Below are 17,632 nucleotides of genomic sequence, written 5' to 3'. Positions count from 1 at the left end.
AAGCCCTGTCTTAGTCCTTCCTGCCTCTCTACTGTGTGACCAAAGCCTTAAACTGTGGTTTGAATAGAGCAGAAAGAAAACCTTCCACCCCTAAGGAAGGGGCAGGAATATGTCCTGGGCCCAGAACTTTAGCAGAGAGGGATGGGCAGGAACATTGAGAAGGCCACAGGCCAGCTACCTAGAACATAGTACTTGGCTACGACCAAGGCTTAATCAGAATTTCAGAGAGCTACCACCCCGTACCAGGCTAAGAGATGTAGAGTAATGGATAACAGTGGAATTCCGTGAGAGTTCCAAGAGCTTGGAGGCAGACAGACCATAATGAGATACAGCCTAAACAGAAGACCTAGAACTGCAGATTGAGTAGACGCTGAGAAAAACTTTGGCAAACAAGCCTCTACCCTAAACACAAGGTGTGACTAGAGCAATTTGAAGCCTGTGGTGCATTATGGGTATCCAGTACACAAGTACTGGAAATTGTTAGACATGGAATTTAAGATAACTATGATTTATATGTTAAGGCTTCTGGTTTTGAAAAGGCAGGCAGTGTGTACGGTCAGGTAGGATATTGGGGCGCCTGGGTTGGTTATGTGTCCGACTTTGGCTCAGGTCATGATCTTGCAGTCCATGGGTTTGAGCCCCGTGTCAGGCTCTGTGCTGACAGCTGAGAGCCTGGAGCCTGCTTTGGATTCTGTGTCTCCCCCTTTCTCTGCCCCTTCCCCACTCATGCTCTGTCTCTCTCCGTCTCTCAAAAATGAATAAACGTTAAAAAAAATAATAAAAAAAGATGAAGTAGGATATTTCAAAGAGGCATGATAAGAAAATCAAATGAAAAGTTTAGAAGTGAAAAACACAGTAACAGACAAAAGAACTCATCAGTAAATTTGGCATAACCAAAGGAAGAATCTGTAAACTTGAACATAGACCCATATGAATTATCTAAACTAAAATACAAACAGAAAACTGAAAAAATAGAACACCCATTAGCTATGAGATAATATCAAGTGGTCTGAATATGTAATTTAAATTTCAGAAGAAAAATAGGACAAAAGAAATAATGGCCAAGGATTTTGAAAAACTAATGATAGACACCAAAGATTGAAGAAGCTCAGAGAATTTAAGGCAAGATAATCCCCCAAAACAAATGACAGAAAAACAGCCAGACATTTATATTCAAACTGCTGAAAGTTGAAGATGATGACAAAATACTGATGGGAGTTAGAGGAGGAAGCTCTTTACAGAGGAAAGAATTGTCATTTGAATCTATGGAAACCCGAAGACAATGCAATCACATCTCTAAAGAATCAAAAGGGAAAAAAATTTCAACCTAGAATTCTGTACCCAGCAGAAAGTCTGTCCATGTATGTATGTGTTTGTTTAAAAATGTTTTATTTTTGAGAGAGAGTGTGTCAAGAGTGTGAGCAGGAGGGGGGCGGGGAGCAGAGAGAGAAGGAGACACAGAGTCTGAAGCTAGCTCCAGGCTCTGAGCCGTCAGCACAGAGCTGACACAGGGCTTGAACTCACAAGCTGTGATATCATGACCTGACCCAAAGTCTGACGCTTAACCGACTGAGCCCCCCAGGCGCCCCAAAAATGGTCTTTTAAAAATGAAGGAGAACTGGTCTTTCAGAGTAATATTCTGTCAGTATCACAGAAACTGAGATAAGTCATTGTCATTAGACCTGCATTAACATATAATAATGATTTCTGGTAAGGAAATTACTTTTAAATTACTTTTAAAAATGTCTAATAAAAATTGATTCTTGGGGTGCCTGGGTGGCTCAGTCAGTTAAGCATTCAACTGCAGCTCAGGTCACAATCTCACAGTTCATGAGTTCGAGCCCTGCGTTAGGCTCTGTGTGGACAGTTCAGAGCCTGGAGCCTACTCTGGATTCTGTGTCTCCCTCTCTCTCTGCCCCTTCCCTGCTTGTGCTCTGTCTCTTTCTCTCAAAAATAAACATTTAAAAAAAAATTAAAAATATTTTAGTAATTGCTTTGAAAGATAGCTGACTATAAAGCAAAAGTAATAGAAATCCATTTTATGTTGACAGCAAATATAAAAGTAAAGGTTATGACAGCTCAAAGGTCAGAGGGAAGACTATTATAACATCTTTACATTACATGTGAACTGGTATAATTTACTTGCAGCTACACTGGGATTAATTAGACATGTATTATAAATCTTAGGACAACCACTAAAACCATTGTTTTCAAAAAATAAGTAACCGCAGTTAAAAATTCTGTATTGTACATTTGAAAGTTAAGAGAGTAGATCTTAAAAGTTGTCATCACAAGGGAAAAAATTGTGTGGTGATGGGTGTTTAATTACTGTGGCAGTCATTTTGCACATATCAACCTAAACTTAATACAGTTTTAAGTGTCAGTTAAGTACTCAATAAAAAATGCATAAATAAGGTGCTAATAGATATAAAATGTAATCAGAAAAAATACATTCAGTTAATCTACATGAACACAGAAACAGAAGGAAAAAACAAGGAGTACACGGACAAATAGAAACAGTAAGGTGATAGATTTTATTCCAACCGTATTAATAATTATGTTAAATGTAAATCATGTAAATATACGAATTAAGACAGATTTTCATCTGTTTAAACGTCCAAAATCATCTAACATACTTTTCACTGTTAAACTGTTCAAACATAATAATTAAGGCAGATGTAAATTGTCTACAGATGATAATTAAGACAGATTTTGAGATTAGATACAAAAGCAAGACCCTGGTATATGCTGTCTATAAGAAAATCACTTTAAATATGAAGACATGGGTTAAAAGTAAAAAGATGTACTGGTGCAGCCACTGTGGAAAACAGTATGGATGTTCCTCAGAAAGTTAAAAATAGAAATCAGAAAAGACCCCAAATAGCCAAAACAATCTTGAAAAAGAAAACCAAAGCAGGAGGCATCACAATCCCAGACTTCAAGCTATACTATAAAGCTGTAATCATCAAGACAGTATGGTACTGGCACAAGAACAGATACTCAGATCAATGGAACAGAATAGAGAACCCAGAAATGGACCCACAAACGTATGGCCAACTCATCTTTGACAAAGCAGGAAAGAGTATCCAATGGAATAAAGACAGCCTCTTCAGTAAGTGGTGCTGGGAAAACTGGACAGCGACATGCAGAAGAATGAACCTGGGCCACTTTCTTATACCATACACAAAAATAAACTCAAAACGGATGAAAGACCTAAATGTGAGACAGGAAGCCATCAAAATCCTTGAGGAGAAAGCAGGCAAAAACCTCTTTGATCTTGGCCGCAGCAACTTCTTACTCAACACGTCTCCTGAGGCAAGGGAAGCAAAAGCAAAAGTAAACTACTGGAACCTCATCAAAATAAAAAGCTTCTGCACAGTGAAGGAAACAATCATCAAAACTAAAAGGCAACCAACAGAATGGGAGAAGATTTGCAAATGACATATCAGATAAAGGGTTACTATCCAAAATTTATAAAGAACTTATCAAACTCAACACCCAAATAACAAATAACCCAGTGAAGAAGTGGGCAAAAGACACGAATAGATACTTCTCCAAAGAAGACATCCAGATGGCAAACAGACACATGAAAAAATGCTCAACATCACTCATCATCAGGGAAATACAAATCAAAACCACAATGAGATACCACCTCACACCTGTCAGAATGGCTAAAATTAACAACTCAGGCAAGGACAGATGTTGGCGAGGATGCAGAGAAAGAGGGTATCTTTTCACTGCTGGTGGGAATGCAAGCTGGTGCAGCCACTCTGGAAAACAATATGGAGGTTCCTCAAAAAGCTAAAAATAGAACTACCCTACAACCCAGCAATTGCACGACTAGGTATTTATCCAAGGGATACAGGTGTGCTCTTTCGAAGGGACACCAGCACCCCCATGTTTACAGCAGCACTACCAACAATAGCCAAAGTGTGGAAAGAGCCCAAATGTCCATCGGTGGATGAATGGACAAAGAAGAATTGGTGTATATATACAATGGAGTGTTACTTGGCAATCAAACAGAATGAAATCTTGCCATTTGCAACTATATGGATGGAACTGGAGGGTATTCTGCTCAGTGAAATTAGAGAAAGACAGAAATCATATGACTTCACTCATATGAGGACTTTAAGAGACCACACAGATGAACAGAAGGGAAGGGAAACAAAAATAATATAAAAACAGGGAGGGGGACAAAACAGAAGAGATGCATAAATATGGAGAACAAACAGGGTTACTGAAGGGGTTGTGGGAGGGGGAATGAACTAAATGGGTAAGGGGCACTAAGGAATCTACTCCTGAAATCATTGTTGCACTATATGCTAATTTGGAGGTACATTTTAAAAAATAAAAGTAAAAGAAAGAAAGCTAGAACTGTCCTACCATTCAGTTGCACTAGTGGGTGTTTACCCAAAGAGTACAAGAACACTAACTCAAAGGGAAACCTGCACCACTATGTTTATAGTAGCATTATTTACAACAGCCAAGATATGGAAGCATCCCAAGTGTCTGTTGATTGATGAATGGATAAAGAAGATGTGGTATAACCCAGGCTGCTCTAGCCCAGGGTGGCCTGTGGATGGCTAGCCTGGCCACAGCTCCAGTTTCTGGGCCAGCTGACCATGCTGGGCAAGCACCAGCACTTCCAGGAACCCAAAGTTGATTACTGCAGAAAATATTTCCTATTTGGCTTCAACATTGTCTTTTGGGCGCTGGGATCTCTGTTCCTGGCCATTGGCTTATGGGCCTGGGGTGAGAAGGGAGTTCTTTCCACAGTCTCCATGTTGACAGACCTGGGAGTCCTCCACCCCATGTGGCTGTTTGTAGTGGTTGGAGGTGTCGTGTTGGCACTGGACTTTGCTGGCTGCATTGGGGCTCTCTGGGAGAACACTTAACCCCTCAAGGTTTTCTCCTTGTTTCTCAGCCTTGTCTTCTTCCTGGAGCTGCAAAAAGGATCCGAGCCTTCATACTCAATGACTGGATTTAAGACCAGTTCAATTTCTTCCATCAGCAATAATGTCAAGGATTGTCAGGATGACATTGACCTCCAGAACCTCATTGACTTTGTTCAGGAATATTGGTTTTGCTGCAAAGCCTGAGGGCCTAATGGTTGGAACCTCAGTATCTATTTCAGCTGCCCCAACTTGAACCTGTGCCGGGAGCACTGTGGGGTACCCTTCTGCTTTGTCAGGGACCCAGTAGATGTCCTCAACACCCAGTGTGACTATGATTGCTGGCTCAAACTAGGGCTGGAGCAGCAGGACTCCATCCACACCAAAGGCTGCATGGGCCAGTTTGAGAAGTGGCTGCAGGACAACCTGATCATTGTTGCTAGGGTCTTTGTGGGCATTGCCCTCCTCCAGATCTCTGGTATCTTCCTGGCCCAGAACCTTGTGAATGACATCAAGGAGTCGAAGGCCAACTGGTGAGGCTGTGACACTGGGTATGGCCACCCTACTTTCCTACCCAGGGATCACCCCCTGCCACTGTGCCTGTGATGGGCAAGGCTGCAGGTGCTTCTGCTTGGACCTGAGCTTCATATGGAGCTTGAGTGTGGGTGTATTGTGTGCTCATGAAGGAAGCTGTGTGCCTCTGCCCCTGGGCTGCCTGTCCTGGAGCTGTACGCATGGAGGGTAGGTGTGTTTGTGTGAATGTGCACAGGGAGCCACCATCTCGACTGCTGTTGGGTGGTGGGCTCTCAAGGAGACTGGGAAAGGCATAGCTTAAGAGGGTGCAGGCCAGGTGGGGTGGGAGGGGTCTGCCGTGTCCCCACCCAGGCCGGTACACATTTCTGTGCATATGACTCTCTAGGGCAGGCTTATGGCTTGCTGTTGCCTGGGACACAGCCTCACACAGCTTCAGAGCTGTCTTCTCTACTGGCTGTGACCATGACCCTGCCAGGAGCCCACTTTGGCCTTAGTGTCTCAGACTCCAAAATGTGTCCAAAAATTTTCTCTCCCTGCTTTCAGGATCAAACATGATGATGGCTACAATGGCTACAGACTACTCAAATAAACAAAACCTTGAACTGTCCCCCCCCCCCCCCCCCCGCCCAAAGATGTAATATACTTATGTGTGTGTCACACACGCAATATGCAATATTATTCAGCCATAAAAAAGAATGAAATCTTTTTAACAACATGGATGGAGCTGGAGAGTATAATGCTAAGCTAAATAAGTAAAAGGAAGACAAGTACCGTATGATTTCACTTGTGGAATTTAAGAAACAAGACAAATGAGCAAAGGGCGGGTGGCGGGGGGTGGGGGTGGGGGACAAGTTAAGAAACACAGTCATTGACAACAAACTGATGTTTACCAGAGGGGAGGTAGGGTGGTGGGATGGCTTAAATAGGTGATGGGGCTTAAGGGGTGCACTTGTCATGATGACTACCAGGTGATGTATGGAATTGTTGAATCACTGTATTCTGCACCTGAAACTAATATAACACTGCATGTTAAGAAAAATAAACTTGTGGAGCACCTGAGTGGCTCACTTGTTAAGTATCTCTTGATTTTGGTGCAAGTCATAATCTTGCAGTTGTGAGATTGAGCCTTCCATTGGGCTCCATGCTACGTGGAGCCTGCTTGGGATTCTCTCTCTGCCTCTCCCCCAATTGCGCATGTGCGCACTCTCTCAAAAGTAAACTAAAAAAACTAAAAAAACTTGTACACATAAAATTCTCTCTCCCTTGAAAAAAGTAAAAGGGTATAAAATGATAGGCCATACAAATACTAATCAAAGGAAAGCTAGAATCAAAGTAGACTTGAGAGCAAATTACCAAGGATAAAGAGGAATATTATGTAACGATTAAGGATTTAATTCTCCAAGAATAAGTCCTAAATATATACCTAACAACAGAGTTTCCAAAGTTACAAATAGATAAAACTGAAAGGAGAAAGACATTCACAGTTAAGATTGAAGTCCACAACACTTCTCAGTAATTAAACAAGTAAATGGCAAATTAGTATGGATATGAAAGTCTTAACACTATCAACCAACTTGACCTAATTGACATTTATGAACAGACTATCCAATAAACAGTAGAATACATACATTTTCCAGTGCACTTGAGATAGTCACCAAAACAGATGGTATTCTGAGCCACAAAACCTTAATGAACTTAACTGAAAGCATACAAAGGATGTGCTTGGACCATTATGGCATTATACTGGAAATTAGGGATATATTTGGAAATTCTCCAAACTATTTGGACATTAAATAACACGTTGAAATAATTCATGGTTCAAGGAGGAAATCACAAGGAAAGCAGAAAAAAATGTTGAAATAAATGAAACAATATCAAAATTCTGGGCTGCAGCTACCGCAGTGGTTAAAGGGAAATATAAAGCATTAAATGCTTATGCTAAAAAAGAATATTACTTTGGGGCACCTGGATAGCTCAGCCGGTCGAGCATCCAACTCTTGGTTTTGGCTCAAGTCATGATCTTGTGTTTCATGGGTTTGAGCCCCATGTCTGTCTTCACAGCTGGCAGTGCAGAGGCTGCTTGGGATTCTCTCTCTGTCCCTCCCCTACTTGTGCTCTGTCTCTTTAAAAGTAAATAAACTAAAAAAAAAAAAAAAAAAAACTTTGTATGGATATACCACATTCATTTATCCTTTCCTCCGCTGATGCACAGTTGAATTGTTTCTACTTTTTGGCTTTTATGAATAATGCTACTATGAACATTTGTGTCCAAGTTTTTGTGTGGACTTGTTTTCATTTCTCTTAAATCTATACCTAGGAGTGGGATGTGGTAATTCTTTAACTTTTTGAAGAATTGCCAGGCTGCTTTTGCAGAGTTGGCTACATCACTTTATATTCACACCACCAATGTTTGGGGGTTCCAGCTTCCCCACATCCATGCCAACACTTTGATTTTAGCTATCTTTCTGGTGTGAAATGAGTGGTATCTTATTGTGGTTTTGATTTACATTTCCCTAGTGACTAATGGTGTTGAGCATCTTTTCATGTGCTTAGTGGTCATTTATCTATTTCCTTTTGAGAAATGTTTATTCAAATTCTTTGTCCATTTTAAAGGTTAGGTGGTTTTTAAAAATTTTTTTCTTTATAGAGCTCTTTATTCTGGATACAAGTCTCTAATAAGATACATGCTTTCTGAATATTTTCTTCCATTCTGTGGGTTGTCTTTTCACTTCCTTGATAGTGTCCTTTGAGGTATAAAAGTTTTTAATTTGGATGAAGTATAGTTTATCTGTTTGTCTTTTGTTGCTTGTGCTTTTGGCGTCCTAAGAAAACACTGCGTAATCACAAAAATGTATTCTCCTGTTTTTATTTCTAAGGGTTACAGTTTTAACTCTTACATTTAGGTCTTGGATGATTTGAATTAATTTTTGCATAATGTGTAGTGTGGTTCCAAAGATATTCTTTGGAAAGTTAAATGTTTATTACTACATTGTAATATATATTATGGTGGGACTCAGCCATCCTACTCTTAGATTTTTACCCACATTCACTCAAAATCCATATGCATTTATAAATATCAACTCTATTCTTAAGTGCCCAAACCTGGAAATAACTCAGATGGCCTTCAACTGCCCCTTAATTGCCTCCAAGTGTGGTACATGCTTGCAGTGGAATACAGCTCAGCAACAAAAAGGAACAAAGGTATTGACATGCCCAGTAGTGTGGATAAATCTCAGTGTCATGCTTAGGGAAGGAAGTCAGAATTCAAAAGGCTGCATATTGTCTTATTGTAGTTATATGACACATTTATGATATTCTTGGGAAATAAAACTATAGGAACAGATAATCGTGGTTGCCAGGGGCTTAGGGTGGGTAGAGGGGTTGACTTTGGAGCACAGGGATGTTTTTTGCACTCATGGAATTGTTCTTATATTGTTTCTGTGATGGTGTTCACATGACTTGTATGTTTGCTAAAACTTCAGGAACTGTACACCAAAACGTGTAAATTTGGTTCTATATAAATTATACCTTAATAAAAGGAAGATTAAAAAGTAGTTACTCAAAAGTATGTTTCCCTTTGAGGGTGGTGTTTCTCCCATCGCAAAGCAGTTTTCAGAGTTACCTCAAGGCTTCTTTTCTTTGCTGTTTGCGCTGGTGTCACTTTACCCTGAGTAAAAAGTGCCGTTGTTCAGGGTTGTATTTGTGTAGGATCACTAAGAACATGAAATACTGCCAAGTTTTTTTCATCCTTCCCAACCACAGTCTGCCTTTTCTGCCCGGTCGCACTGCCACACAAACCGTGTGTATTCTTTACAGATGTCCAGCATGTAACACCATGTTAGTGACAGTTCTCAACAAGTATTTGTTGGAGTGCTGAGAAGGAAATATTAATTGTTTGTATAACCTCATCTGCTTAAATTATACTTTAAAAAATGCTTATTTTGAGAGAGATAGTGTGCACGCATGCACATGTGTGAGAGCAGGAGGAAGGGCAGAGAGAAAGAAAGAGGATCCCAAGCAGGCTGTGCGCTGTCAGTGCAGCATCCGATTCGGGGCTCCATCTTACGAACCCTGAAATCATGACCAGAGCCGAGATCAAGAGTTGGACTCTTTGACTGACTGAGCCACCCATGCGCCCTTTAAATCATACTTTTTAAATAAGAAGAATCTAAAGCCATGTATATTAGTTTTCTATTGCTGCTGTGACAAATTACCATGAATTTGGTGGCTTAAAACAACACAAAGTTATTCATTTACTTTCTGTTCTGGAAGTTTGATGTCTAAACTGGGTGAGCAAAGGCTGCCTTCCTTCTGGAGATTCTCAGGGAGAATTTGTTTCATCCCCTTTTCCAACTTGTAGAGGAGCCTGGATTTCTTGGCTCACGGCCCTTAGTCCTTCTGGTGTCTCCTACTGTCACATCTCCAGTGACTCTCCTACTTCTCTCTTTCCCTGATACGGATCCTTTGATTACATTGGGCCCACCAAGATAATACTGGGTAATCTCCCCATGTCCAGATTTTTAATCCTATCTTCAAAGTCCCTTTTGCTATATAAGGTAATACATTCACAGGTTCTGGGGTTTGAGATGTAGACATTTTGAGGGGAAGCATTTTTCTGTCACACACAAGAGAAATCATTTAATAATGTCAAAAATTTAGGATTAGTACTTTAGAGGGTGAGGTGAATTGAGAAATGTCCTTGTATTTAGAGGTGCAAAATGGATAATAATACTTGTGAGGAAAAAGGAAGCATCTTAATATACAAGGAAAATGCAGGAAGATGTAGTACATTGCTATATGAGAATCTGTTCCTTTTAAAATTTTTTTTAATTTTTATTTTTTTTAATGTGTATTTATTTTTGAGAGAGAGAGGGAGACAGAGTGCGAGCAGGGGAGGGGCAGAGAGAGAGAGGAGGAGACACAGAATCTGAAGCAGGATCCAGGCTCTAGGCTGTCAGCACAGAGCCTGATGTGGGGCTTGAACTCACAGACCACGAGATCGTGACCTGAGCCGAAGTCGGACACTCAACCGAGTTACTCAGGTACCCCTCTGCTCCATTTTTTAATGGCAACGGCACACCTTAACTCAAGTACTCTTAGAGCCCGAGGTCTAATTTGGATGTAAGAAAAAGCAATGTGTTTTAATTATAGTAAGCATAATCCTCCTTATTCTTAGGTTGTGACGTATTTAAGAAAATTTACTAGTAATATGTAAGTACCTCAGCATATTAAAATTTTTTTTCAACAATAGTATAGCACAAAAGTGGAAATCCACCAAGCAAACTATTTGTTCCTGCCTGGGGATATACCTTGGTGTGTGTTTTTCCAGACCTTTATGATTCATTTCATATGTGTGTACTTTCTGTCTTAAAAAAATTTTTTTTTTTCAACGTTTATTTATTTTTGGGACAGAGAGAGACAGAGCATGAACGGGGGAGGGGCAGAGAGAGAGGGAGACACAGAATCGGAAACAGGCTCCAGGCTCTGAGCCATCAGCCCAGAGCCCGACGCGGGGCTCGAACTCACGGACCGCGAGATCGTGACCTGGCTGAAGTCGGACGCTTAACCGACTGCGCCACCCAGGCGCCCCTACTTTCTGTCTTTAAATAAATTTTTAGAATTTTAGTTTTTTCTATTTTATGTAAATGATATCATCCCATATCTGTTAGCCCGTCCTTTTCTTAGGTATTTTATACCACTTTCATTTAGTGGTGTTAGCACCTAGAAATAAGAGATGATAGATGTTGGATGATGATAACTGTAACAGGTATAGATAAGTGCTTTTTTCTTTGCAGGCAATACATACATTAGCTCATTTAATATGCACAACTCTGTGAGACAGGTATTATTATCATCCCTGTTTGCAGATCAGGAAACTGAGGCAGAGAGGTTAAGTGACTTGCCCCGTGTTACGTAGTAAATGGAATGACTGGATTCACATTCAGGCTGTCTGGCTCCCAGGCTGTGTGCTGTACAATTCTGCTGAGTTTGCATTTCACAGGGAAGGTCTGGGTATAGCCCAGATGTGAATGCATTATTTGGTAAAACCTCTACCGAGTTTGCTTATTTCCTTTCCTTCCCTGGCGTACTTTCTGTTACACAGTTTTCATTCTTAGTTCGAGTGGGACAGGGATTTCTTCAGTTCAGAAGCTCCAATCTGAGTTTATAAACTCTAGCCTGTTTTTTTCCTTGTTACAAGATTTCTAAATCTGTTCCTGTTTTATTTACCTTTATAGTTAGAGCATGCCTGACTTTCATGATACTTGGAGGTCCTCTGCTGAAACCCATCATCTGCCTTTAAATTCAGAATCCCCTAATCATTTGCTATTATTGAGGGAAAAAAGAGAAGAAAATCCTGACTGAAAAAGAAAACAGTGCCCAGATTTTGTTGTTTTTTTTTTATTAAGCATTTAAAAAAAATGTTTATTTTGAGAGAGAGTGCATATGTGCACGTGAGTGGGGGAGTGGCAGAGAGAGAGGAAGAGACAGAGAATCCCAAGCAGGCTCTGCACTTTGAGTACAGAGCGTGATATGGGGCTTGATCCCATGGACCGTGAGAGCATGACCTGAACCAAAATCAAGAGTCAGATACCTAACCAACTGAGCCACCTAGGCCCGCCCCCAGATTTTGGTTTCTAAACAGCATTCTCCAATAAAGGCAGTCAGGACCCCTTGATGAATTGGTTGATTTCAAGTTTGGGGAAATACAAGATGAGCTTGGAACATCTTTTGGTACCTGAAAATAAGTGCTCAACAAAACAAACAAAATTACCAAAGAATAAAAAGTGAAGTAAAAAAGATACAGGAACAATTTGAAGGGGATCTCAATGACCAAAGCCAGCATGTTTGAACAACAAAATAATGATAGTAATCAATTGTAATCCATGAAATAAGTATCCATGAGTCCATACTACATCAAATAAACAACTGGACAAATGGAGGAAAAATAGTCCTTCCTTATAGTAGAATCCTAATTTACACATCTGGAAGGAATGATGGAAATAATTTGCCATTAGGCAAACCCACAAGTAATCATTGTAGGCAGGAGCTGTCTGTGGATGCTAAAGTTAGCAAAAACTATGATGAGAAACAGAGTATTTGCTTAGTCTCAGTAGATTTCCCCATAAGGTCCTTATTAATTACAAAGGGAAAAATAATAGCTTCATGGTGGAGAACTCTGACAATACCAGCTTAACCAGCGATCAGTTTCAGCCTCAGTAATAGACACTGACATCATGGACGCTTTGCACTGAGAAGGGCACAGCATCATTTCTGTGATATTCTTGCCAAAAATGCACTACCTCAATTTAATCGTGAAGAAAAGATCAGACAACCCCCAATTGAGGGCCATTCTATAAAATAACTGCCCCAAACTCTGTTAAGTCTTTATGACCTCTTAGTCACCCATCTCTAGGTATTTAGTTTCAAAAATTTCTTCTGTTAATAAACTTTTATAACTCCTTATCCCCATATAAAACTTTGGTTCCCTATCTCCCTTCTTGTTTGTTTTTACTGAGAGGGAAAGGAAATGGAGTATACGGAGCTCAGAGAATGATCAGGAATTTTGAATTATTTCACTGGAGAGAACTCATTTTTGGACTAAGTGTCAACTGCTCTTCCTCAGGAAAGCAGGGAATTCTCAATGACATGGCCCTTCATTTACTAGACTAAGAATAGAACACTACTATTCTGGCCAGTCTGTGTTCCCAGTCTGCTACTCACTGTCCAGCACTTGAGTGTTTTTGTCTTCCTTTGTTGTTGTTTTAAGTAGGCTCCACACCCAGCGTGGAGCCCGACTTGGGGGCTCAAACTCAGGACCCTGAGATTAAGTCCTTAACCGGGACTGAGCCACCCAGGCCCCCTCACTTCCTTTGTTTTTATAATGAAATCTTAGATGTGCTAATTTAGACCAGAGGAGATCCTATCTAGGCCTGGCTTTCTATCACAGATGCTATAGCTTGTAAATATCTGCTGTAAAATAACTACTATCTTGTTGGCAGAGTTTCAGAAACTTTGGAGGAGTGTCACCGTAGATTCAATGGATGAGGAGAAAATTGAAGAATATCTGAAGCGACAGGGTATTTCTTCCATGCAGGAATCTGGACCAAAGAAAGTGGTAAGTAGTCTCCTGGGAAAAAAACCCCAAAACCTGAAAACATAATCCTCTGTTCTTTGAACTGTGAGCCTGCTTTCTGTTCTCTCCGAAGAACTGGTAATCAGTTCTCCCTTCCAGTTTTTTCTCAGCGTCCTAATCAGTGATCTTAGATGCAAGCCCGATTATGTCCGGTGTATTGAGGGCCACAGGTGCTCTCTGCCCTCTGGTGCCCCCACATCTGCCCCCTGGTGCTGCTACCCAGCCATGTGAGAGCTTTCCTCATTACGCCTCCAGCCCTTGTGCTAGCAGTGACTGCTCGTAAGTCAAGTCATACTGAATGTTTTCTAGTGCCCACGTGTTGCCCTCCCAGTTTCTAAAAGGAGCTTGCTTCATCATCTGGGCCTTTAAGACCTTATGTGCTCCCCTCCCCTTGCTCCATGAGCCCTGTGGTCTTGGCACCTGGCTCTGCCTTAGCCCTGATCACATTGAATTGTCCTTGCTGACTTTCAGATTCCTTAGGAACCAGATACTATCTCTTAGTCTCAAAGCTTGATCAGAGGAGGGATTTGTAATTGAAAGATGACTTGTGATCTAATTGCCTTGTACCAGCTAACCAGTTGTCTGTAGTCCAAGGACAAACCCAGTCGGGGGAAAAATTCACCAACACCCTAGACTGTAGCTGCTCTGCTCCTCCCCTTTCCCAGGTGTACCGTCAGTCTTTGTAGCTCGCCTTCTTTGTGATTGTGTGTGTGTATGTTTTATGCAGTGAGTTTTTAAGACTCCTTAAAAGGCAGGATTTACTGCCCAGTGATCTCCGTGAATTAGTGTGGTTGCAGCACTTTATGAGGTATTTTTTCCTATCATTGCTTTGTGGGGTTTTTTTAATCGTGTGATTTTAAATTTCAAATGTACAGAAAAGAATGGAGAATACTATTTAACAATTCTTTGTGTGCCCGTCCACTCCCCAATTTTGCCATATTTCAGATCCTTTTTTTATTGGATATACTTAAACCTAATGATAGAGATGAAAAACAAAGAGCTTTACTGTCTCTTTTTTAATCCACTTAGTGTGGAGAATAGTTGTGGTAAGGTAGTCTCAATGGGGGTGTGCACGGCACCATAACACGTGCTCCGTTGTGCTGGGGATTGGTATGGGAGGCTGGGCCACTGAGCAGGAAAAAGGTTTCTTTGCTGCTGGTTTGAGTGTCATTAGTAAATCCTCACCATTCTGCCGCTCTGAATATCTGTATCTGTTTTTACTTTTCTTGTAGGCCCCTATTCAGAGAAGGAAAAAACCTGCTTCACAGAAAAAGCGACGGTTTAAGACCCACAATGAACATCTGGCTGGAGTGCTGAAGGACTACTCGGACATTGCTCCTAGCAAATAGCCAACAGTTTTATTTGTGAGCAAAGAGTTCAGTACCATGTCAAGGTCTTTCTTGTTGATGCTGGGCTCTGAAGACTGTCTTCCCATTCTATTTCTTAGGACTGAGGAGAGGAGCAGTTCAGTTTACAGAACAAGAGCAAATTACCAAACTCCAAGCGTATTTTAATTGAATGGGCTAATGTGATATTCCCTGTTAACCTTCTGTTACTTCCAGGGAAAGGCGCTTAGCATGGCATGCAAGTGTCTTTGCTACTTATCTCTCTTTCTAAGTGGTTCCTGGTTCCATTTTTCTTCCTTTAGAACAAGTTTGCAGATAGTCTTGAATGCAATTTTGTTTGTTCCAAAAGGACATATTTATAATAAAATCACTGTAGAAGGAACTCGAAGATGTTCGTGGATTCAGTTTGTATTCTTTCTGTTCTTGGCAGTGGCAGACGGCAGCTCCGGCCTTTCACTCCCACAGGATGCCTGTTTGGGACCTTGTCGGACGCTGTCATCTGTGCTGTGGTGCTGAACACACGGATTTCACAATTGGAACACACTGTGTCCCCTTTGTTAGCAAATGTGACAATAAAGATACACTGCATGTGATTTTTAATGTTTTCTTTTATGAGCATAAGTCAGTATTATTTGCTTTTTTTAAAGTTTATTTTGAAAGAGAACACGCATGCATGTGTAAGAGTGGGGGAGGGGCAGAGGGAGAAGGACAGAGAATCGCAAGCAGGCCCCGCACTGTCATTGCGGAGCCGGCATAAGTCAGTATTTAGCTTCTTGGATTTTGCAAGTCATGGGCTCATGCCATCTCCATCGAAGGTGGATCGAGTCTTCTGGCCAACCTACCCTGTCCCGCTCCTCCTCATCGGATCTGACCGTGATGTTTTTCGGGGGGAGGCTCCCTCTATCTCCTCTCCCTGTCACTGGCCGAGCTCATGAGAGCCGTTATCTAATCCATGGGTTCGTAACAGTTATGGTAATTTATAGGAAGTCTTCGTGGTTGTTCCAGCCTTCAGTGGCGGACTACCTGTTTCCTTCCCTCTGCTTGTTATATGGTGTGGGAGTCTTTAGGGTTGATCCATACAGTCTGCATATCATAAATTGAAATTGCAGTGGATTATAAAAATCAGGTTCAGTGCTCTCAAAAAAGGTGTGATGGCAAACCCAGAGTGGCAAGTACTCTGTGCAGATGATGAGGGGTTTTTTTCTGTTTTAATTTTTATCCTTTCTATTTATTTCTCATCCATTTACATAGTCCTCTTACTGCTTACGTCTTTCTTACGTGCCAGCCCCAAAACATGGCCCCAGAAGATGTAAAACTAAGGCTCCCCATGGTAATTTACTTGTTTATTTAAAAGCTTATTTTTTTGTTTTTGAGAGAGAGCACGCAGGAGAAGGTGAGAGAGAGAGAGAGAGAGAGAGAGAGAGAGAACCCCAAGCAGGCTTTGCACTGTCAACGCAGAGCCTGACACTGAGATCATGACCTGAGCTGAAATCAAGAGTTGGACGCTTACCCAACTGAACCACCCAGGTGCCCCTCCCCACGGTAATTTAGAACATGGGAAACTCAACATGCCTTTGTTTCAGTTCTTTTTTTTTTGGGCGGGGGGGGAGGGGTGTGCATGGGTGGTTTTGCCAGTAAGGAGAAACTTTTCAAACATTAAATGTCTTATGACACAAAACTAGTTTTCTTGTGAAAAGTCTGGTGCAAGCTTATCTCCAAGTATACCTACTTTTTTGTGGTCTATATGCATCAGCCGGTTTTATTTTCCAGTCTTATTGAGATGTAACTGACATAAAGCATGAGTTGAAGGTGTACAGTATAATGATTTGACTTACATATATTATGAAATAACCACAAGAGATAATACCACCATCTCATATAGATACAAAAAAATAGAAACAAATTATTTTTCCTTGTGGTGAGAACTCTTAGATTTACTCTTAATATATATCATATACCTTTCATATATACCATACAGCAGTGTTAACTGTAGTATATCACATCCCAATACTTACTTATCTTGAAACTGGAAGTTTGTACCTTTTCACCACCTCCATCCAATTTCCTCTGCCTGACTCCTGCCTGTGATAACCACAAGACTGATCTCTTTGCCTTTGAGATTTTATTCGTTTGGTTTCACATATAAGTGAGATCACATAGAATTTGCCTTTGTTTACCTGTCATACTTCACTTAGCATAATGCTGTCAAGGTTCATCGATGTTTCAAATGGCAGATTTCATCCTTATTACTGCTGAATAGTATTCCGTTAATATTATTTCATTCCATCCACAATTTTTATTTCTCTGTTGATAGAAACTTAGGTTGTTTCCATGGAGATGCAGACAGCTCTTCCATATAGTTTTTTGTTTGTTTGTTTTACTTTGGATGTACTCCCAGAAGTGGGATTGCTAGATTACATGGTAATTCTATTTTTTACTTTTTTTGAGGAACCTCAGTATTTTCTCTAGTGGCTGTATCAGTTTATAGTCTCACCAGTAGTGCACAAGGGTTCCCTGTTCTCTACATGTCAGCATTTGTTATTTCTTGTCTTTTTGATGGTAGCCATTTTAATAGCATTAAAATGCCTCACTGTGGTTTTAATTTCCATTCCCCTAATTATTAGTGATGTTGAACACCTGTTCATGTGTCTGTTGGTCATTTGTATATTTTCTTTAAAAGAAAGTCTATGTGGTCTGTTGCCCACTTTTTAGTTGGATTTTCTTTT

The 17,632-nt window shown here is 40.7% G+C and overlaps 1 protein-coding gene and 1 pseudogene across 4 annotated transcripts in view; both read left to right on the top strand.

Annotated features, from left to right (window-relative positions):
- GTF2E2 (general transcription factor IIE subunit 2) overlaps nt 1-15,499 on the top strand; it is an 81,578-nt gene extending 66,079 nt beyond the window's left edge. For 2 of the 4 annotated variants that reach the window (XM_025932908.2, XM_086703366.1), the window contains exons 7-8: nt 13,427-13,542; nt 14,793-15,294. In XM_025932908.2, coding sequence (XP_025788693.1) covers nt 13,427-13,542; nt 14,793-14,909 — 233 coding nt within the window. In that variant the 3' untranslated portion in view covers nt 14,910-15,294. Of the gene's footprint in view, nt 1-13,426; nt 13,544-14,792; nt 15,295-15,336 lie in introns of those variants that run through there. The other 2 variants (XM_086703365.1, XM_086703367.1) reach the window with 2 other exon arrangements.
- On the top strand, nt 465-10,392 carry LOC147581530 (tetraspanin-17 pseudogene; annotated as a pseudogene).
- Nucleotides 15,500-17,632: the final 2,133 nt, after the last annotated feature.

Source organism: Puma concolor, chromosome B1 (genome assembly GCF_028749965.1).
Source record: "Puma concolor isolate L17-30 chromosome B1, mPumCon1.1.hap2, whole genome shotgun sequence".
Classification (NCBI taxonomy): Eukaryota; Metazoa; Chordata; class Mammalia; order Carnivora; family Felidae; genus Puma; species Puma concolor.
This window is presented reverse-complemented; position numbering and strand designations above follow the sequence as displayed.